Source organism: Teleopsis dalmanni, chromosome 2, assembly GCF_002237135.1.
Source record: "Teleopsis dalmanni isolate 2A chromosome 2, ASM223713v2, whole genome shotgun sequence".
Classification (NCBI taxonomy): domain Eukaryota; kingdom Metazoa; phylum Arthropoda; class Insecta; order Diptera; family Diopsidae; genus Teleopsis; species Teleopsis dalmanni.
This window is the reverse complement of record NC_051847.1, coordinates 13,821,108-13,846,309: the sequence shown is the minus strand read 5'-3', so window position 1 is coordinate 13,846,309 and position 25,202 is coordinate 13,821,108. Positions and strand designations below refer to the sequence as shown.

At 31.4% G+C, this 25,202-nt stretch overlaps 1 protein-coding gene across 1 annotated transcript; it reads left to right on the top strand.

The window, feature by feature from the left end:
- The first annotated feature begins 11,826 nt into the window (after positions 1 to 11,826).
- On the top strand, positions 11,827 to 13,326 carry LOC119680363 (chitin deacetylase 8-like). Its single transcript, XM_038093140.1, has 3 exons — positions 11,827 to 12,074; positions 12,140 to 12,864; positions 12,932 to 13,326. Exons 1-3 carry the CDS (start codon positions 11,844 to 11,846, stop codon positions 13,176 to 13,178), a joined length of 1,203 nt encoding a protein of 400 aa, XP_037949068.1. The 5' UTR covers positions 11,827 to 11,843; the 3' UTR covers positions 13,179 to 13,326.
- The last annotated feature ends 11,876 nt before the right edge of the window (positions 13,327 to 25,202 follow it).

Sequence of the window (25,202 nt, the reverse complement as noted above, 5' to 3'; positions counted from 1 at the left end):
AAAGTTCTGACAAAGTTGTTTTTGTCATTGTTTCAAAGCCAATAGAAACTTTAAAGTTGAAACCCGGAATGTTAATTTTTTTTTAAATCAGTCATAAGTGAGTACTATGGTAAATAAATGAAATAGAAAAGATTTTATCCGATCTTAAAAATCAATACATTTCTTCTATATCGTCTGCAGCAGTTGATACAGCGGTTCGAATATAACAGATTTATCAAATTATTATTAAATTTATAATAACTTGGGTTGTAATTTTAAACAAGACGAGGTGGTGCCACTGAAGTAGATTTAACTGTGGGTCCCATATCGGATATTCGGACATCGTTATTAAATTACAGCCAAAATGGCATCCGTTTACATGACGTTATCCGTTGTTTAAACAAGCAGATCATTTAGCTTTAGGTTGGCTTTCTTCGGTCTTGCTACTCGGATATCGTTATTGAGTTACAGCCAATACTCTGATATCATTATTGTGTTACAGCCAAAATGGCTTTCGTTCACTTAACTATTTTCCTTGTTAGTATAAGCAGATTATTACTAAATGACTAAATTTAGCATTTTTAACCGTCTGTTTTATAGGTTAATCAACGAATATGTATCTGCTTTTCATTCCGCACAATTTAAATCGTATTATCGTTTTTAACTATAGACGATAGATCTCATATTTGTATTGTTTTCAATATGAATATACTCCATCTCGTAGTTTTAATGAACGTTGAAATAATTGCAGAACTTAATTACAAAGCTATGGATTGTTTGATTCACACTATTTTGGCAATGGATAGTCTAACTGTTTAGTGTAGTTAAACCAGACTACCAACCAAAGGAATAACTTTGAAATTCTTTTCCAAAGGCAAGAGCTAGGGAAGCCGAAATGTTAACTGCAAATTCTGATCAATATAAATAAATCAATATTTTCGTTTAAATTTATCGTGGATGTCTGTTCGTAGTCTTTCTTCCTGTTATTTTCACCTCAAGCAAAATAAACCACAATGCGATTGATTCTCTATTCCAACATTAGGATTGAAATCAAATTTTCTCTTCATTTGATTAACACGAATTGCTTTGTTTTTCTAATACACAAAGGCGCATTCCTATTATTGACAATGCGAACGAAACGCAGAATGAACTATTTACATCCTCGCATTTTGTGGCACCATCTCTCCTTTGTGAGATAATCATCTTGCTTAAGTATGCAAAGGAGCAATATTGCAGCAGTTTTAATTCGGTGTAGTTTGTATGCTTCGAGTAATTCGTGCGTAAGATTTTCAAAATAATTCTGAAAGTTGCTCTCACAGTAGTGAATTTCATTCAGGAGGGACTATCAAGTTGCAGGATAAATACCTATATTGGAATATAGAAAATTATATAAAGCAGATGTATAACATAAGATCGAATGGTTTTTTTGTTGAACTACAAATGTTAAATCATTTTCTTTATGGACATTTAAAGTAAATTTAATACACCTTTGTGTCATAATGCTATGCACTTAAATTTTTCCAATAGAATGCAAAGAAGTTACTTACCCTTAAATCTTCCATTTCGTCACTGTTAATTGCATTTGGGAATTTGAAAATAATTTGCATTAAAAAGAAACTGAAACTGAGTTTTCTCGAGTTTTTCATTGAATTTCGTTGCCTTCATCTCTTCCGCATATCTAGTATTTCTTATTTGATAACTTATATACATATATGTACTCGTATGAACTGTTTGTGCCGTTTCATTAACATATCTGTTTTCATATATGGAAACACTGAGTCTCGTACGCACTTTATTAAGTGTGAAATATAATAATTTGCATATATGGCGTATAAAAAATTTATATCCTGTTAAAGAACGAAATAAAAAATTAATAATGCATAAAAAATATCCAAACTTGCACTTGTAGCAGATTTCCTTTTGATTTCACGGTCTGACGCCTGCCTACTTTACGGTTATCATGTCCTTTCATCTAAAATATGGGTAATTTTTTTACACAGTTTGGGTAAAGCACATATACTGGGAATTGTGTACAATTTTTTGGTAATTATTTAGGGATTTAGAGTGTAAATTATCTATTTCGATATGTGCTTCTGGAGCCAGACAAGCAAAAACGTACAATTCTTATCACATATTTAATAGTATTTAATTTAAATTTATTGAGGCTTTCATATGGTATGATTAAAAGTAGATTGAAGAATTTTCAAATAAATTAAATCTTTATCACTTCATATATGTTGGGTTTAATATAACATTTACTGTGGGATGCTTAATCAATTTAAATTACATATTTATATATTAAGAATTTATTATAATAGAAAACAACATTTAAAGTTGAACTAATTTCTTCTATGAATATGAAAATATTAATGAAAGATCATGTCAGCTCTGATTTTCATAGAATACAAGAGGTTTAATCAGAATTTTACAAATATGAATTATATCAAGGAATTAAGTAAATATCCGTTTAAACATCGGTTATATAGCGCATCATTGCTGATAAAAATTGATTTTAAATCTTAAATATGAAGACATTGTTAGAAGTCATTTTAGTTTCTGTATATTAGCATTCGTTTAAGATGGCTCAAAACTAACGATCAGTCAAAAATCTTATACAACAGGCAATAACAGTTAAAATTTCCTTATTCATTTTTAGAGCCGGAGCAAAGATTGATTAAACTTAATGTAAATACTTATTTTACTCTTCAACATAGTTTATTAGCAAAGCTTCAAACACTACTATTCACCAGCTAGAAATTGCACAAAGCCAGGCTCTGAGAAGACTTTTCAAAGTTCCATGGTACATTAGGATCCTCAGGAATGACATCCTCAGGGACATAAATATTGATCCCATTAAAAAAATGCATAAAGGATAGAGCCCTGAAATTATTTGCGAAATCTGAAGACTTACCAACACCGCGATATCAAATCTCAGAATGGTTACAGGCTCCTCGGGGAGGTATGCAGATCTGAGGTCAATTATTGCTTAGTCTGATGAAGTGATAAACAATATTCTAGTCAAGGCGCAAAGAGGGGTTTTGAGGAAACCTCGCAGTTAATAGAGAGTAAAAGTGCTCAAGTGCACTGACTCAACTAGCCTCAACATAATAACATAGTTTATTTTATCGACCTTTTATAGTGAGGTTGACTATCTTTTTGATTCGAGGTCAAATGTGGTCTGGAACACACAAAACCAACGAGGTCTGTTGTATTTTCTTCTTCAAAAAATGTCCGAAATGTATGAATAACTCAAACTAAAATATTTTAAACCTTAAATTGAAAATTCTATAGAAAAAGAAAAAAGTTTATACTTTTGAAACATAAAATTTTTGCTGCCTTAGTGTGACACCAGAGCGTACTATCTAAATTACCCTGAGACTTCCTATGAATGGTAGCTTAAGAAAAAGAACATTTCAAATTTAACTTCCTTCCAAGACACAAGAAACTTAGATAACCAAATCCAAAAGGCAGGCAATAACAGGAAGCATGTTAACATGACTCTGGCGCTAACAGCGTTAAAAACAACAAAAACTGCATATTGACAACACTATGGAGTCAGACGGTTAATTTTACAAATTTCTAAAATTTCATTTGCGCTACAGCAAAGGATATAAAGGATATGCAGCAATGCAGTGTAAGTTGCTCTAGTAGATTGCGAAACTGTTTTGGTCTACTGTACTCATAAATGTGCACTACAATTGCTCATAATCAATTTTATTATCTACTTTTATTTTTATTTCATTTAAATCCTTAAGGACTGAAGTGAAAGATGCTATAAACCATTATTATGTAAATAAAAAATCATTTTGGAAATTATAATTTGATGTCTTATAACATTTGACTTATAAAATTAACTCCATAATTGATAATATCTCAGAGTTGTGTTTCTAAATTTTTTTCAAAACTTATCTACTAAAGATAATGTAATCAGTATTTGTAAATAGTAACTCAAACAGGTTTAAAGTAAACTAGAATAGATAAATTTATGAAAAAGTTTGTCTTCAAACATTCTTATTAATAATTGAATTGCCGCATAAACGAAGTGTATTCCACTTTGAAGAAAGCTATCTTAAAACTCTAATGATCTAAGTTTCAAAACATGAAACTCTTGTGATAACTTATTGAAAATTTGAACCATCTTTTATCATGCGTTTAACTTCTAGTCTGAAAATATTTTTTCTCATTCTCCTAGAAATGCATTAGGTGATCGTAAGAAAACAAGAGGATAAAGCAATGGAACAGGTACTTCTCTTGATCAATGAGATTAAGAGAGATAACAAGGATTTGAAAAACAAGAGAAATGGGAATCAATGCAATGAAATACAAAAGTGATAAAAGTACTGAAATATGCTCTCCTCTTTATCAAAAAGATTAAGAGAGAGAAAGAGGGCAAGGATTTGAAAAAGAAGCAGGGAGAAAAAAAGATAAGTGCAATACAATAAAGAAGGGATGGAAAAACAGGCGTTTCTCTTTATCTCAAAGAGATTGAGATAGCAAGTTTTCGTAAAGGAAATTGAGAATTAATGAGACAAGGGGGTGAAACAATGGAACAGACATTTTTCTTTATTAATGAGATTAAGAAAGACAATAAGGATATGAAAAACAAGTAGAGAGAAATGGGAATCAATGCAATGAAATACAAAAGTGATAAAAGAACTGAAATATGATTTTCTTTTCATCAAAAAGGTTAAGAGAGAGAGAGATAGAGAGAGAGAGAGAGAGAGAGAGAGAGAGAGCAAGGATTTGAAAAGGAAGCAGAGAGCAAAAAGGATAAGTGCAATACAATAAGGAAGGGATAGAAAAACAGGCGTTTCTCTTTATCTCAAAGAGATTGAAATAGACAGCAAATTTTCGTAAAGGAAGTTAGGAATTAAAGGGATAATGTAATAAATGCAATAAAAATTAAAAAAGGTATAAAATATAAATATATAAAAAAAGTATGAAAGAGATTGAGATAGATGCCAAGGTTCTTAGAAAGAAAAAAAAACAAAGTTTACATTGTGAAGAACTTATGAAATTGAATGGGAATAAAATTTACAGAAATAATATAAATATAATATAATGAAATAAATATAATTTGGTAGCTCTAAGAAATTAAGTTTTTTCTGATGGCAATAACGGTCGTTGAATATATTTCTATAAAATTAAATATACTTACACATTTAGTAGGTGCCCACAACAGGATAATCGTAATGGCCTTTTGATTTTGCAGCACATTGAGTGTTAAGAAAAAACTCCAAAACAAAAATAATAAAAGAATTTTATAAAAAACAGAGTAAAATGAAATTCATGCAAAGACGCTACATAATCACATCAAAGAATTCGCAAGATACATTCAAAAGCATTCACAGGATATGCATTTCAGATATTTACAGTTTACAGTCCGGAGGTTGTACATATAAAAGATAAGTTAATGTGACCTGGGAGCACAATATCGACGAAGTGCTCAAATGTCTAATAAGAAAATGGACTAAAAATGCAAAAACTATGTTATGGGCTTATCTGGATACAGCTAAGCGGGACCAAAAATCAAAGAAGACAAGAACAAATGAGAATATTAAAAAGCTTTAGAGGAGTAAAACTTAAAAGGAGTACTAAAATTATCTAAATTGTTTATTTTTTGCGAACTACAGTAGCTACATAATTAATGTAGTTGAATGTTGCAATATACACGTTTTTTCCCTTTATTTGAAGTTTTCATTTGACATTTCTCTAGGCAACGTTGCTTATCATAAAAATCATAAAAGAACTCAAGTAAATGTAGAAAATAAAAATTAAGTTGCACTTTAACATTGAAGTATACAATGTAATCGCAATGTTAGCTCAATATGGCCACTGGCCACATAGTGGTCACGTCGTTCCTTAACCAATAATTTCTTATATCAGCATAAACATGTCTCCATTCGTAATTGTCAATTGTCCTTGCTTAAATTCTCATAAGCATTTCTTTTCGTGCTACGAAAAAATTGCAAATAAAATTTCATACACAAATATTTTCAACCCACACGGCTTGCTACATAGATACTCACTTACACAGATGTTGTACTCTTAGCTTTGATAGTCCATCAAAGTACAAAATTATATTCGTGTCCAGTTCGTGTTCAACTGAAATTATACCATAATTCTGTGGTGGATTGGGATGTTTGCACATGAGTTCCCGTATCATGGATGAATTTTTCGTGTAGCACATATGGCACTTAACATTTGCTGTCCAGCATTGACTGCAAAGAGCAAAGGGAAATGTCAAGATGAACATAAAAATAAACGACTTTGACTGCTCCAAACGTGTGCCACGATAGTTGAGATGTAATCTCATTTTACTTGGTCAAAAAGTTACGAACCCACAAAATAATATTAAGAAATGCGAAATGGAATAACGAGTGAAAATAAAGAAAAGCAACTGGTAGATATAAAATTATAATACAATAACACAGCACTATATACGTCTGGCAATTACACTAAATATCTAATAGATGAAAAGACTAATATACGAACCGGATATACATAGATCGAACGAAATTAGTATGAAAGTTTTTTATTTAAAATTATTTTGTTACTAAAATTTTATTGATGAATCTTTTTTTTTGTCGTTTTGACCATTTTCAATACTAATCACATCTTCGTCAATTTTGAAATAGAAGTATTATATTAGATAATGCAAATATATAAGTCAGTTTGACATTTTTACACAATATGGCTCTTTGAGTCCACATTTATTTGTAATTTTGGGGGAAGTCTGAGTATTTGATAGTCAAACGGATGCATTGATCTATGTAAACATATTATTGATCTTAATATGAAAGTTGTTTTGCAATAACTATAATCATATCTATCTATCTAGAATTAGTTTTAAGATAAGCCTAGACATCGTCGTAATAACTGTACAAGTTTTTATCTCACAACATTACTTTGTTCTATAATTCGGTATCTCATTGAGAGTAGTAAATAAGATACATTGCTCTCATTGTTAAATTGGTAATATAAGATTTGACCAGTTCTTTTTGAAACGTCGATCAAGGTTATAGTGAATTGATTTTTTGGTGTTACTGAAAAGAATGAGAACTCAAATCGTAAAGGCGATTCTATACATGACAAACCGAAATGCCCTTACGAGTTCCTTTTTCTGTCAGTCGCACCAAAATATCGGTTCACAATCACTTTGATTTTGATGCCAAAAAAAAACTGGTCAAATCTTGTGATAGCAGTTTTTCGGAACTCTTTTTCTTCGGTAGGTTCCTGGTTTGAATAACCAAAAATTCAAACTGGAGTTGCATTCGAAGTGCTATTTAATGAATAACTATTTCGTCTGTTTATTTTATAACAGCCTAACTGTCTCTAAAATTAAATACTTACCATTGCTTAACTGGTTGCATTGACAGGTCAGCAACTAACTTTCTACCGTCGTTAATTAGCTATTAATTCTTATTTTACTACAACACTCCTAGCAGGAAATCTAAATAACTTGAAAAATAATCTGTTTTGAATTTAAGTAATTTAAGAGATTTCAAGTTCTTGTCATTGTACAGTCCGACAAACTTGCAGAATTGTCCTTTCCTAAGTTCCTGTTTCTTCTGGAAGCTGGGTAATTATACAGGAAATGCTTTTATATATATTTTTCTTGTAAGTTCCTACAACTTTTACAAAAAAAAAAGGAATGCGCAGTTTCCCTTCAATGAGTTACCTAGATGTAGTCTATGTATGAAACGGGAAATTACACGTAAGTTGGGTGCGTTTAATTTGTTATTAGTTTGCTCAAAAAAAAATTAAGGTAAGTATTTTTTAACAATGTCCAGGGGAACAAGATTGATACCCCTGCGAATTCAACCAGGGAAGCAAATCGATTCAAACCAAAACAAATCGGTTTTTATTTCCTTCAATATTCTTATGCTCGAGAATTAAGATGAAAGTAATATCAGCTAGTTGCTCTGATTGACCAATTTCTGCTCTGAAGTTTTTAACCAGATCTTATTTTAAGCTGAAGGATTAAAAGAAAATGATCAAAACTTGTGAACACTACTAGTTATACTAGTTACAAGAGAACCAACGAGTAGTTTGCTCTTAACGTCATCATAAATTCTAACCAAGAGATTTTTAAAATTTTGAAGCTAAAGGACAATAAGATCGAGTGACTTCTTTTTTTTACATGTTCAAAGTGATACCTAACAGCACCAAAAACACTATAAAAAGAAAAGTACTGGGTAATTGTTCTAATAAACTGAAAACATAAAAATGAGACAGAAAATAATAAAATGTATAAAATTTTCGAACTTAAGAATATATACTACTCTTGCCTTTATATCAAAAATATTTACCGCTACTGATTCAAACGGTATGATTGCTTTTCAAACATGTTCGTAGCACAACTGCAGTAAAACTTATCAAAACAAATAATAATACAGGCGTGTATGCATCATTATGCATTATGCAGGCTACAAAAACTCCAGCAAAAAGTTGGTTGCAACCGAAACGAGCATCCAACAAACCAACAGCACCAAACTGAGTTGTGCACCATAAAATAGCATTTCCGGTGGAGCAATTCATACTATAAATCCACTTGCAATAGCTGCTGCTTTTTGTTGCTGTTGTGCATGCAATGGTATGTATGTGTGTGAGTTAATGTAATTGTATGAGTGGCTCATACTACGACCACCATAAACACGAAGTTAAGAGCGAACGAATAAATTAGGTAACGCCCCGGTACGTGACTTTCATCACTCGAAGGCGGGACAGAGCTCCACACTTAAGCAATTTTGAGGGAAAAAAAAATAATAAGCAAAAAAGAATTGCATGAGAAAATAGACGAAAATTTGCAAAAGACTAGATGTTGTGCTCCAGTGCAAATGGGGAAGAAACTGCAGGGAAGTATCGAAGTGAACGTACGAGTAGTTGCAATGCAATTACCTCAACTTACGCCAGCACACATGTTTCAAAGAAATGTTGAAATATTTTTGAAAAATTTCGTTCACTTTTTACACTCCAAAGTTTTGTTTTTGGCAAATTTACAGGTGCACTTCCCAGCGATGAAGAGGTCCTTATGAAGTCACATCAAACGTGTGCAAATTGTTGAATTTCGTCTACGCTTTTTAGACTTTTTAGACTTTTCAGACAATTGTCATTTGGTTAAATTTTTCATTACATTTTATTATTTTCTACGGTATTACGGGAACTTATTTTATTCTTCCAAGAACAAAAAAACTTACTGTTTGCTTTATCCTTTCCAACTTCTCATGCAGGCACGCATTCAGGCATGCATGGCAAACAGTTTTTTGCATATTTTTGCTTGTCATGTCAAGTTTTGTCCTATCTTAGCATGCATCCTTTTAACAGAAAATTGAAATATTTTCTAAATTGATTTTGTTATATGAAAAAGTACTGCAATTTGGTAAAAATGTAAACTATTGCGGTAAATGACTGTCAGGTACTTTTCGGCATTCAAATATACAATGAATTCTTATTTCAAATTACAATGAAATTGAAATCCATTGACATGAATCAAGTGTTGTCTAAATAAATAAATAAGTTAAATAAGTTATATATTGTACTAATGTACTATATAGGAACAAATACTCAAATCTCGAATTAGAAACATTATCTACTTATATTTCTAAGTCTCGGATAATCAAGGCTGTGATCGGCATTACTTTTTTAGTGGTTGTTTTCAATGGACTTTTAGCAACACTTATAAAACTAGATGATTTCGTTTGTAGTTTTTTCATATACATTAAAAAGTCATCCGACTTCGGGTTCCGAACTGATTCGGTTAAATTCCGCTTCATAGTTCTGGAGAATAGCAGTAAAATTTATAAGAATTATTTAAATAAACACGATTGTCAAAATTCGTTGCTAAAAAATCGGAAGTTAAGTAGTGTTATGCTCCCTTACAGTCTCAACTCTATTGTCAATGTTAATATCTCAATATTTAGATGATATAGCTACTCTCACAAACAAATAAATAACCTCACAAGCAATACTCTCACAGATATTCCCACAAGCTAATGAGTAATCTCTTGACAACCCAAACAGGCTAACATAAATATAGGTCCACTATTCAAAGTAAAAAAAAAGCAACACAATGGTAAAAAATTATCACTGATATATACCATAAACGGTTCAGTAATGCAATGAATAATTTACATCAATCAGCATCATATTCTCTTGTATAGGGAATCCATCTTTATATAGGTCTACTAATTAAATGCACAAAATTAGAATATTACCACTGGTAGATACACTCTCGTAAATGTAAATATTTTAAATCACTCGGCATCAAATTCCCTCGTACAAGTGCTCCCACCCAGACAATTTTAAGAAGTTAACTACAGCTAATGGAAGGCATACTAAAACTAATTTTAAAGTAAACTAACTATACGAAACTGGAGTGTTAGATTCATCCCTCTAAAAAATATTAAGCTTTTTTAATTGAAGTTCCTAATGGAATAGAATTGAATACAAATATTTTCTACTACAAATCAACTCCAACTGAAGAGAAGAAATTGAGCTCTTCGAATAAAAGTAGAATGACATTCTGCATTCTATTGAGAATTTTGTTATATCATACCTTCTGCTCAAAAAGTACTGCTCAAAAAGTTGTACCTAGAAATCACATATATTTTGAGTAGGAGACGCTATTTTGGCTTCTCAATTATACCCATGTTATTGAGATAGTAACGCTGGCTGTAGTAATCCATCACATAACCTGCCAACAGTTTTAGCTTTATTGTGTTGAAAAGGGTCTCTGTATTTTGGGGATAAGTATCAATCAGCTTTTTAGTCTAATAATTAACCAGATTTACGCAACAAGGTCGATTGCTATTAATTACAATCCATTCTTTTATTAGTGACTTAGTTGTCGACCAAGTTATACTCCAATAAGGTTCTACTTCAAAGAACTAAATAATTAATCTAATGCTTCGCAGATTCTTCTAATGAGAGAAATCCAATAAACTTATCACACAATAATATAAATAATATATAATTGAACTTATTTCAAATATAAAGCTGGTAGGAATGAACACCAAGTTAAAGATTGCAAACAGCTCGCTATTTTTGAAAGATGAACTAGAGTAACTGTTCAACTATCAAACTGTTATCCGGTATCTTTAAATCTAAGGCAGATAAGTCACGTTATCCATCAACTAGATGATAGCATACTTAAATGGATGCTTAAACAATAATTCTATGGTATTCTATGGTAACTTAAACGGGACAAGTCACATTAGAGGTAAGACGAATATTGTGAATTCGATACGTTGAGGAAGTAAAAAAAAATGTTAAGGAAGCTTCAATGTATACCACGTTTTAATAGCTCAGATGGATTACTTTAATACTACGCGAATAATTGTGATAATCTGTGTCATGTAAAACAATAAATTTATTGTCTGTTTCGACATCTAAAACTCTAATAATCAGAGTCATGTATTTTTTTAGAAATATTTATCAATTTAAAGTATTTTATAGCTCTATATTCAAAAGTATCTAAGTATCGATGAGTAATACAAACTTGAAAAATTGATTTCATAATATATATCTACAATCATAATTTCTTGTAAATAAATAAAAAATTTATAACATACGAGTATTACAGCGTTTCAGCTATATAATGTACATACGTTTTCTTGGCAATAGAATATCATCTCAATAAATTGGCATTGAAAACTGCAGTACCTGCATAAGAAAATTAAAATTAATTAAATAGAAATTACATTATGAACATAATTTAATTTATTTGCCGATAAATAAGACCACTTATCATTCCAAGTAATTAATATCAATCACCAGCACCGATGATGATAAGATAAAAGATGAAGGCAGAAATTATAAAAAGCGTTGCTGATGGCTCGCTGGTTTAGAAAACTTAAATAAAAATGATGTCAAGAACGAATAGGCGGAGTAAAGTTATTTTATTGACATTGGCAATATTCTTTACTGCTATAATAACCATTAATGCAGCTGAAGAGTCGGAAGACCGCATCTCAGACGAGTACAGCAAGGCGGAATATTGTGATATTGCAAAATGTCAATTACCGAATTGTCGTTGCTCAGCACAAACTCTGCCGAAGCCTGAGTTTCAGGGGCATGAGAAGGAAATCCCACAAGTGCGTAAAAGTATTCAAAATAAAAGTATATTTTTTGATTATAAAATATATGAAATTTTTCACAGTTCATAACAGTTACTTTTGATGATGCGGTAAATATAATTAATTTCCCGCAATACCAGCAAATATTCGATGGCTTGGTAAATCCTGATCACTGTCCAGCGCGTGGCACTTTCTTTGTGTCACATGAATACACTGATTACTCAAAGGTAAATGCACTTTACACGGAAGGTCATGAAATTGCTTTACATTCGGTCACACACAGCAGTGGTACCGATTATTGGCGTGACGCTGATGTGGATTTACTCGAACAAGAATTTGGTGGTCTCATTGATATGTTGGAGGCTTATGCGAAAGTTAATCGTAAACATATACGTGGCATGCGGTTACCTTTCTTACAATTATCCGGTAACAATTCGTTCATAGCTGCAAAGCGTGTGGGCTTGATCTATGACAGTTCATGGCCCACACAACGGTTTAGAAATCCAGCTATGTGGCCATATACGTTAGATTATCACAGTTTACAGGATTGTGTTATTAGTCCATGTCCTGATGCTTCCCTACCTGGTTTTTGGATTAATCCGATGGTTACTTGGGTTGATACGAAAGGTTATAGTTGTTCCATGATTGATGGCTGCATATATCCACCAGAAGATAATGAAGATGCACTCTTCGAGTGGATGTTGGAGAATTTCAAACGACATTATGAAGGCAACCGGGCACCATTTGGTATGTATTTGCACGCTGCTTGGTTCTCACGTCTACACCACGCCTTACCTGCTTTCAGAAGGTAACATTCAAGTGTTGGCAAATATTTTGAGTTTTATCTCCAAACTAAATGGCTTATATAATTCCAGATTCCTGTTACATGTCAACACTTTGCAGGATGTTTATATTACGACAGTAGCACGGGTAGTGCAGTATATGCATCAACCAGTGTTGGGCACTCCGTTCAAAGGTTGTGTTAAGAAGCCAAAAACTGAATGCACTCCTCGAAGTTGTGGCTTGACAAAAACTTCAACTGGTGAGATACGTTACATGACCGTTTGCGGTAGTTGTCCACAAGTTTATCCTTGGTTGGGTAATCCTTTGGGAAAACATTAAACTCTGCTGCGTTTTATAATATATTTATAATAATTGCTAATTAATCACAATTAAATGAAATATATTCTCAATTAGTTAAAGTAGCAGCAGTTCGTAATTCGTGACTTCTAAGCATTTGAATTGTTTTTTTTAAATAAATTTTGAAAGTATATTCGGTTTTTGAAAGACTTGTTTATTATTTGTTTAAAGTACATATTTTCTTAATATAATTTTATTTATCATTAAACATCATTGCCAAAGCACGCAGTAAAAATTTGCAGATATAAATTTAAGTTTTCTTCAGGGTATGTCAAATTTTGTTTATGATAAATGACACATAAACAAACTTTGGTTAAGACGGGAACTCCACGCAAGAGTGCAAAAGTACACGTACGTGCTTAAGGTGCTTGACTGACTGATTACGTACAATGAAAAAAAACGAAAGCATACTTCTAAGCGTAAAGCAAGAAAAAATATAGTGAGTATCATGAGTATCTGCCACAGCACTTAAGCAACAAATATAAATAAGAAACGGTTTTCAAAGCATTTTTGTTGTAAAAATATATATTTATTCCTTTTGATCCTTGTTACGAGTCAACATAGACAAGGAAAGCTCGATATTACTGTCAAGAAATTAGTCAATTTATACGCGTCGCTCGAAAACTTTCGGTACAAAATAGTACACGCAACTGGAAATAAATGAATGTCGCTGCATTTCTGTAAAACTTTTAAAAATTTTGGTATAAATAAAAATACTTTTGAGGTCCTGCTAAGCCTTAATGTCTTGCGGATAATAACTGAAATGTCAAATGATTGAGAGTAGAATATGACATAACGTAAGCCTTGACTGATGATATAATGAAGGTTAAGTATTCTTATTAAAATTTAAATATTTTGAGACGACAGACAATATAATAAGTCCACTTTGTTTGAACGATGAAAACACATTTTTATAATTTTATCTCCTCCACTCAAGACTTGGATTTAAAATGTTTGGGTCTGACGATGTTAGTAGGTTATTAGAAGGTAAAAATGCTACTAATTTTATGTCCTCCACAAAATTATAAAAATGTATTTTCGTCTTTCCAACAAAGTGGACATATTATGTTGTTTGTCAAGAAATATTCTCCGTTTCATTAAAAGGAATTAAAGATCTTGGTACAATATAAGGTTGTGACTCAGGGTGGAATAGACCTTCACATGGTACTTTTCGATGCTTGGCACTCCTAAAGAAAAAAAAAACATGATGTTGAAACTATTTCACCTATAATTTACGTGAACTACTTGTTTATTTATATAAATGGACATATTTATAACTTTTTAAACACATCTGATATGTTCATCTGATAATAAATATAAGTAAAGAAAATAAATAAGTACGTATAAGTAGACAAAAACTACAGTTGTATCGAACTTCGATAATTTACTGAGCCATAGTGAAGGCTCATAATGTTATATGAGTAAAAAGATGTCATTAAGGAACTCAGTTTTTATTAGTCTTGAATTTCATTCTGCTAACTTAAAATCTGATTTGTTTAACATTAAGTCCATTTTTTGTTTTTCTAAACATTGTATATCTTTGCCGTAGTGTATTATGAAAGAGTTTAAGAAGAACTATTCTTAATTCGCTTAGTACTTTCTAACAATGTTTTTGTATTATTATGTTGAGCCTTTTCCGAGCTAGTGCATCTGGGCACTTTTACTCTTTGATAGCTGGGGGGTTTCTGCAGAGTTCCAATTTGTGTATTCCTCATAAGCTGATTATTCAGTGACTGATCTAAGATTTGCGTACCGCCCCATGCGGTTAGTAATTACTCTGAGATTAGATAGTACTAAGTAGGGCAGCCAGTCAGTTTTCGCATATAGCTTTAGGGCTCTTTCCCTTATGTATTTTTTGACCGGATCTATTCTAAGGTCTCTTAGCATATCATCCGTGCGAATGTACTATAGCACTTTGAAGAGTCTTCGGAGAGCCTGACTTTGAGCAACTTGTAGCTTTTGGATAGTAGAGTTGACAGCTTTGCTATACGTGACCAGTGCTGGTCTAATTTCTGTTCTTCGCGCTAAACTGTTTCTACACTATACTTGTTTAATTTAATTTTCAACTCTTACTATATTATAGTTTCTTTATACAATATTTAGAAACGCGAGCACATTGTATGTTCAACTACTGGAATACAGAGTTAGATGCAAGTACGTTTTGTCAATAAAATTCACAGTCTCTTAAATAAATTGAATTTTAATAATGACGAAAACGCTTCGGCATTTCTTGATGATGTTTCCTGAAATTTTCATTTCTCTTTACTTTACGAAAGAAGAAAGTTAAATTCTTTTGTATTGAAAATAAATAAATTTATATTTCAAACTGAACTTTAGTTTTTTTGTTTCATTCAAGAAAAGCGTAAAAAATTGAAGATAAATAATACAAAAGAAATGTCAAACGTTTACAAATGGAAATTCAACGCTCCTTTCAAGTCACGTACATGGACGCGTATGCGCGTTCATGTTTTGCATGCAACACGGTGCTAGCAGGAACAGCGAGCAGGGACAGCATAACTAAATTAAAACCAAAATTCCATTTGTCTGAGCAAAGGCTAAGCACTGGGCTAAGCTCAGCAAATATACCAAAGAAACGGTTGTAGTTGTTTTTGGTATGAGTGACTGCAGACTGACAAAGTATGTGCTGCGTACGTGAATCGTATGACACTTGGCTCAATCCCGTTCCATCTTTGCCAATTTCTTTGGTTGGTCATTTAAATTCTTTGGCAAAGTTGAAAAATTAGCCAAATAACTTACAGTTTGCAAATATGTTGCACTCAACCATTAAATACTTTTTTTTTATTATTTTTGATCGTTATTTCTTTTACATTATTTATAAATTGAATTTCTTTTTGATTTTGTTTATATTTTTAAACAATTCTTTTCACAAAATAACAATTTAAAACTATTAAAAACCTAAATTGAGCCAAGAGTCAGAAAATATTGCATGCTTTCAGGCTGGCGAAATAATCCGCAGTTTTATTGATATATATAAAATTGTTATATTAATTTAATACTTATATATTAACATTTTATTGCAATAATCTGCTCCTTCCTAAAACTTAACAATTTCACATACTGTTTTGCGTTATTATTATTACTATTATTATAACCAAACTGGTCATTAAATCATACTTACCATGGCTTTCCACAGCTAATTAAGCTGCATGGAGCGCTGCAATCTTTTTTTGTTTTAGTCTTGCTCCTACCTAAATTTTACTTAGTCCTCAGAAATATTGTGGTCTATGTATTTATCAATATGCTGCTACAACATACAGCATATGCTACCAACAGACGGGCACGGCGACCAGCAATCAGACCGGCATATTGTTTATGAAAACCTATGTCGTTACATATGCGAGTATATACAGTGGCGTATGAGCACTCATGTGACCCATGAATTTGTATGCACACTTTATTTTACATCCTCTTCTCGGTAATTTTGGTTGCATTGCCTTAAAATTGCATATGGCATCAAATTGAATGAGTTAATTAAGAGCCACTCACGGTGCTACATAATTTCAGGTCATTTATCAGTGATAAAGTGACAGAATCTTCACGCAATATTGGCATGTACATCAGAAATTTTCAGTGAAATGTTTTCCACTTGGTTGTTTGAAGGATGAAGAGGAAATAAAATTTAATTGCTATCCTGAAATAAGTAAACAATATTCCAGCGATTTTAAATTTCTATTAAATTTAATATTAAAATTTATGTTTCAAGAAATCGGATTTAATATTTTAAAGTTTGTATGTATGTCTCAGAAGAATAAACTCATATGAGCTCATGTTAAGAAGATTGTTCAGAAAGGGAGTGGTACAGAGATATACTTAATATGATTTTTGTTTTTTGAAGTTTTTCTATGTTGAATAATGTCTTATAAGATTGATATTAAGAATTAGACATTCAATACTACTGCCAATTGGGTACTGTTTGTTCCATTTCCTTAAAACTGCATGAACATACCATATGAAATCTATTAATATATTAATATAATATAATTCATAATCCTTATTCCTTATTGAATAAAAATTCTACAATCCTTACTTACAGAAATACTATGCTATTAAAGTTTTTGTTTATTTATAAGTTATCGAAACATAGAAGAGAAACACTTTTTAATGATTCATACATTAAAGTCGTCATAATCCTCATCAACCACGAACTTTCCTGAAGTATTTTGTAGTTATGAAGAAAAATCGAAGAAAATAAGTAAAAACTTTTTTCTTATAGATTTCCGTGAAAATTTTGATATTTCTCATGTGTTTGAAATGATATTGAACAATTGTACTGGAATCAATTGGTTTCGATTGCTTTTTTAATAATCTTTCCTACTTAAAAGTAATAATATTTTTCGTCTTTATTACACTGCCTTATTGACTTTGGCTGCATTCTTTTCTTAATTTGCGAAACCACAAATTGTTTGCCAATATTTGGAATGGATGCACAACGAAATACAATTCTGGCATGGGAACTGTGCATCGTGCGGAGCTTAACTTGACTTTTCCGTATCAGCAAATGCATTTCGCGACTGGAATGGAATGAGGAAAATAATGTAACGAGCTTAGGTTAGCAAAAGAGGGGATTACCTTGAAGGAAATTAAAGAAGGTATTTTAAATATATATTATTCCAAGTATAAAACTTCAACATATTCATCCGTAAAAATACAAAAACTTTTCTGAATTTTAATACAGCAATGTAATCAATTACTTTGAAATCGCATTGTTTACACTAAACAGTAATTGTGAAATATAGTCGCATGATTTCAATATTTCATTGAAAAGTTTTAAAGTCCTTTTTCATAAGGTGTTTGTGTAAAATATTTTATTATTATATATACCTAGTAATATATTTTTATTATATTATATTATTATATCAGCTTAATTCGAAGTGATTGCGACGATATTATTATATATGTTTCGGATTATCTTAAGTATCTTCTTATTGCGTTATTAGAGTATTGGATATGTAATATACACTTACGATAATATGTATGTTAGATAATAAAACTGAAAATCTGATTCAAGTCAATTCAATTGTCAGAAATCCCAATTAAATAATCAAACCATTCAATCAGTTAAGTTCGAAGACTTCATTTGTTAAGTTAAGAGAGTTAAGAGAGTAAGAGAGAGAGTATTCTACAATTTTGTAATATTTAGTATATCTTTTTCAGGAAATATAGGTTACATTAAAGGTGTAAAATTTTTAAAATCTTTCGATTATAAAAGATCTGAATGGAACCCTCGAGTCACAGTAGAAACCTACGTGACAATAAATCTATTCATGTATATATATATACATACATATGTGTATGTGTATGTATTTATAAAGTATTCACGGTTTTGGTACATATATACTTCGGAACACTTATCCGATAATAGGAAAGAATATGTGCTTTAGACTCGACATTTGAGGTTATACTTGTTTTGTGAAGGAAGTTGTGTAACCCATCGCTCTTCTAAAAACTTGTACTGAGTGATACACGGGAAGAAATAATGAATGATGAGATTTACTGTGAGGATAATGTAAATGAACAGCAGATCCAGGTATGGTTTGCTCGATTTCGTTACGAAAATGTCGTTATCAAACATGTACCTAGCACTGGTCAGCCAGTCTGTGAAACTAGTGAAACAATTATATAAAAAGAACAGACTATGCAAAAATAATCGATGTTTGAGTACCACATAAATTAACTGCATCAAAACCAAATCATTTCTGAAGTGTAATATGGTTCAATGATACATGGGTAAAATAAGAGAATATGTAAAGCAAACGTTCATTATCAAGACCAGTGGCACTCCAAATGCTACTTTAAGGCCTGGATTGTTAGTAAACGAGATTATGTTGTGTATTTCGTGAACCTTTCGGTGTTGTCTGTAAACCGCGTCAAGTCCCGACAAACTGTTAACTCCATCGAATATCTACTTTGAGAAATTGGCAGAGAAGTGGCTTTTATGTGGACTATCACTGAACTAAATTATTCACTTAAAGTGGTTGGGAAGATATCACTAAGGACTCCAAGCTTTTTGTATTCGGAGTCATCTAAAATAATTACAACTCACTCCAACGGTGATGTTTAGTTATATTGTGTCGTATAACTTCTTTCGAGTTATGATACTTTGTAAAAAGTTATTTAAATTTTAAAAAAAATTTGTTGACAGAAAATATTGACTGTCACCTCCTCTCTTCCGCCGCCACTGTTTGCAGTTGCTGAAAGTTTTCTTTTATGAAAATTAATAAACAAAAGCAACATTTACGTGTGCGACTGCTCATGAAAACTAAGAAAATTATTTTCTTTACGTTTATTTTGTTTTCAAATAATTTTCTTATTTTTTATTAATATTTTATTGTTGCATTTTCATTGAGAAAATATAAATATTTGACGGATCCGTGCACACCGCGCGCCTTCTCATTTATATAAATAACTAAATGGGTATTGCGTTCAAGAATCGCTAGGATTTCTTGATTAATTCCAAAGTTTTGTACTACAGGCTGCTTAGATGAAGTCTACGGATGAAGAATAGTGATGGGGTGAGTAATGAAGAAGCAATTGCGGTGTTGCGGCTTGAAGTTGTTGGCAGCAAGTAGCTCACTCGTGGGTTGTTGGCGGGTGTTTGATTAAGATTGTAAAATTTATTGTTTGCATTTGAATGGTTTTTAATTTTAAATTTCGCATTTAACAGATTAAAAGGATTGCTGGGTGCTTGTGACTGAAAGGTATTGTTTCCAAAAGCGAGTCATTGACTGCGGTAAGTGCGCATCAGATGAAGTAGCGAAGACAGCGGAATAAAGGTAAAAATTGCGAAAACGACAGAAGTGGATTTTTCATCAGAAAAATTCCGCAATTCGTTGTTTTGGATTGTAATTCCGAGTAATTCAGTGTACTGCGGTATTTGTTATTTTATTGACATTTCATTAAACGAGTCGCTGTAGTTAAGTTGTTTAATGTGCAGCCTGCGGCGAGGGAAAACCGAATCTCATTTAATTGACATTAAATGAACAATTCAGAATTGTACGAAATGGCACAAATTTGAAGTGAGACGGGCGCAGCTGCACAATATTTCAAGAAGCATTAAATTAATATGTTGCTCGCCTAGGAAATGTACTTTTCTAATAATAATTCTGTCATAAACACAGACCCTTGGCCCACATTAACATACTCCGCAACCCACGATAAATGAAAGCAATGAAAGCAAAAGAAAAAAGAAAATAATTTCACCAACAAAAAGGTTACATCAATTTATACACTACTTTGCGAAATTATGCCATTTAAAATGACATTTTTTTATATTTCAATTGTTTCACTGGAGAATCTTTTTTCGCGTTCCTTTCACAGATGAAAGATACTACAACAACAACATGGAATTGCGTAGATGTGCGTATAAATATCGCAGTAATACTTGTAGCATACAAGCGCCCTTTCCATTAAAATCTTTAAGAAAATTTTGGTACTCTATGTCTTTATTATTTTTGGCACCGAGGACTATTTGCACCACTTAACCTGCTGCCTTCTGGTGTAGAAAATCCTATTTTCTAGTAGGCAGAAAAAAGTGACAACGCTGAAAAATTGACAATAGAAATGTCAAAATTATTACCTTAAATTGCTGACATTTATTACCGCATTTTCTTCTTATTTCCCTCACCTACTTCCTCACCGTTCCTTTCGGCTGTTGCTACAACCGCTACGATTCTGAAAATTTACGTGTGACAAAAGTGCGTCCAAATACTTTGCCTTTCGGATTTTTTCCTGTCTCCATTATTGTTGGCGGAAGTAGCTAAAATGGTGTGTGTGGCGAATTTTTTTCATTTATTTTTTCACCCAGTTTTTAGTAATTCTTACCTCCTTTCTACGGCAGGAGGGCAAAACGCGTACGCTCACTTATTTACTCTGGCATTATTTCGGTAATTTATTAATATTTCGTGCTTACGTGGAATTAATAAGCAAAAAGTATAGTAGTAAAGTGGCGCTGGAAGAGTAGCTCGGAATGTTTCTCTATTAGTTAGTAATGAAAATGGGGTCTTTTGTAAATAATACTCTAGTAGGAAAATATATGAAATCTATTATTTTAGAGTAATTTAAAAACATTTGCAATATGTATGCAGAACTTATAAGACAATAAATAAGACAAATTATTTATTTTTTAAATTTCGTAATCAAACGAAAAATGAAATATTTCGGCTTTTTCGCGAGACATTGAAATCTTTAGAGAATTTAAGAAAATAACAATTTTCTCAAAATACACACAGGATGTGTATATTTTAACATAGACAATATCACAAGTAACTTATGGTGTCCATTTAAAAAAAGATATTAAAAATGCTTCGAATAGTAATGAAGAAACAACAACAAAAATTTTAATTAATTAATTGAAATTTGACTGATTATACAACGTTGTTTCGAGTATTGCCAAGTACGTAGTAGTTTATAGATCGTATGAATTTGTTGGACTGCAAGAATCAGCCTTAAAACAATGCCTATTAAATTAGAAACAATGATTAATCGTGTTTTTCCACAAGTAGCCAATAATTAAAATCAATAACACAAGCAATGACACATTAGGGTTGAAGCAATTTTGACGTATACCTCCAGCTCAAAAAGTACCCGAATTTTGTAAATAAAACACACAAATTTAAATTTTATTTCAAATTTATTTTATCTTCTTCAGAATACGCTCCTCCTAAAGCCATACACATATGCCAACGCTTAACCCAATCTTCCACACACTTTTCGTAGGCCCGTGAAGGTATGGTTTTTAGTTCCTTCGGCGAATTCTCTTTTACCGATTCAATCAACTCAAAACGCTTACTATGAAGGGGCAATTTGAGTTTCGGGAACAGGAAAAAGTCGCACGGATTCAGATCTGGTGAATATGGTGTAAAAATAGTAAAAATCGTAAATGCACTTGAGGTAGTTTCACATTAACAGCTGTTGTAAACAAACGAATCGACAGATGGCGCTCAAATTTGTACCATATGTCAAGAAACAGTACCAACATAACAAAAAAAAATTTATGAAAATGGTCTATTACTTAAGGAAGGTAATTAGATACTTTATATTAATTTTTGCTACTATTCCCTTTTCAACAACAAATTTTATAATGCTTATAAAATTTATTAATTTATTTATTATATTTTCTTATTAACATATTTAATAACATTTTACAACAGAATATGATATATATATCTTAATTTATTTTATTATTTTTGAGTTTAAGTTTAAGATTTGTTTTAACGCGTTTATGGCAATGTTTGTTGGACAAAATAAAACCCTCAGGACATATAGGCAATGGTTTAGTATCCAGAATATTATAAGGCTGGACTAAATTGGTATTATTCCCTGCAGCTTCATCGATTGTCGCTAAAACATGAACGGGTACACTTAAATTCGTCTTATTGGCAATGTTTGGTGAAGTGGTGAATTCTGGTAGTACTTCCACAACTTCGCTGGAATGGTCCGCTTGAAGTTGATAGAGAAATACTGCGAATACTATACATTTTAACAAAACTTTTGAGTACATTTTTTTTAAATTAAATTTATTATTTTGGTTATTAGACAAACGATTTTAATAGCGTGAAGTTTAGTTTAAAACTGAATTTATTTTGTTTCTGACAAAGCGAGGAAAACTTTTACTTTTCTTAAATTGGACACATTTTTGTACTTGAACCAAAAATGACAATTAAACTGGAGTACTACTTCAATTACAAACAAACATAATTATAAAGTCTATATTGGCTAGAGTGGAGTGAGTAATTATTTTATTGACAAAATTTGAAAAATTATATGGAATTTCATTACATAATTAATATTAAATTTAGTGTAGGCGGTCAGTGAAATGATGCCGAAGAAAAGCACTGAATAAATCATTTTGAATGAAATAATCACTTGAAGTACTTCCAAATTAAAGTAAAATTTTTTACTAAATAAAATTTTATCAGAAACATTATTTATTTTTTGTAATTGATTTTTTTTGATAAAATTATTATTCAAATTTGAGTTCAAATTATGGCTTTGAGTGAAAATTACACTGCATGCCAATCATTTTGATATAAAAGCATCCATTTGTCAAAGAAGTTACTGATATCATACATTTTTCTCCGAAATAATTCGGTAATTAAGTCTGTTTAGTTATCTTTCCATTTAAATTTAAGTGCGAATTCAAAAATAAATACAATAAAAATCTAAAGGGATACGTTGGGCGCGTAAAAAGTTTTGCACCCGAACATTAACTAACTGTTATGTTATGTTTTTTTTTCTTCTATTTTAAGAGCAGTTTTTTGAAATACAAATATGCCTTTTATAAGCTTTTATAACTTTTAAAATTTGTTTTAATAATTTTTTTAATCGGTCGACATTAAGTGTTTGCAAAATACAATTAAGAAAACAATAACCGCGTTGTCGTTGAATTGTTATATTTAAAATATAATTCGCCGTTGCAAATTAAATTCAAATTTACGAGGGGTCAGCAGATATCATGCAAACTGTTGCTGAATTCTTTCTGTACTGAAGTTTTTAATAAAAGTTGTGAAGACTGAACGTCTTCTGAACGTTTAGGCATCTGTATGTAAATTAGCCGCGTTCCATTACAAGGAAACCCTATACTTTCATTGATGTGCCCCGTACATATATCAGTCTCATGGTAGGTCATTGCAGATTAGGAAACCATGCTAGAAGCATGAATCCACCTTTCAATTATACATGTCGCAGTTGAAAGAGGACAATAAAATTGCCTCTCATCTGTCTTGTTCTTACGCAGCACATACGAAGCGCTGCCGTACTACTCTAGGGTCTTCCTTTTTTGAGGATCCTGGACCTCCTTAAGCTTTGTCATAGGTTTAATGTGGTTTAAAACCTTTAGGGTTTTTCCTTATATAGTAATATAATAGACCTAAGTGGATTCCTTTGGATCAGCGGTAAAATCTAACCTAACCTGTGCGTAGTCAGTTCCACATAGGTTAGGTTAGTCAGTTATGAGTAGTTATTTTTGAACATGTTCATATCATTTCTCAAAAACTATTGACACAATTAAAAGCCTCAAAAAATAACAGAAATTAAATTTAATATATTGCATATTTAAAGCATATTGCATAAAAATTTAGACATGAGACAGCAAATTAGGTGTCACTTTTGCTGGCATTAAACTGAAAACGAAAACGCGATTAAGTAATTCTAATGAACTATTGAAACGCTTCAGGAAAACAGAGTAGTGTATTGCATAACTGTTGATGTAGTCGGATTCACGAAAAGTAGTCGTAGTTCCACGACTATAATCCGGACCCCACAGAATTATCAAACGGACCGTTTAAAGAGGCAAACGAGTTCTAAATAATGTGAAGAAACTGTACTGTCAGCCAAGAAGGTTGAACTTTTGGATTGGAAACTGGAAATTGCTGAATTGCGTATTATTAAAGAAGATTGAACTGTAAAGAGTTGAAGAATATTTTGTAATATAACTTAACAAATAAATGGTATAATTATATAAAAATGTTTGTTTAAAAGTTATGTTTCACAAAAAATTGATCAGGTCACTCTTAGAAAGTCGGCTTTGTGAAAATTCATAAATTGCATTTCAAATTGATAAATATTCATAGAAAGAAGATAAATAGATCTGGTCCAAAGTGTCAGATTTGAAGTGTCACTTGATTTTAAAATTGAAATTTTATTTTGAAATATAAAAATTCTCATTAAATGATGGACTCATATCTGCCATAAACAATTACGAATCAGTTGAATATATTGGAGCATTTCTAAAAAAGATGTATTGAGTTTATTTTAAAAAATTAAACAACGAAAATTTCAAAATCTTTAAAGTCTTTCCATCTTATGTGCAAAACTTTTCAAACATCCCCCTTATAAAATATTGCTCCTTCTTTAATTAAGGAACAGAAAAGAATAAAAATAAAATTCAAGCAAACATTACTTTCTAATGTTTATTTCTCTCTTTGTATGGAATAATCAAATAAAAATCTTTTTTTGGTAAATAATGAGAATATTTTCACAAAAACT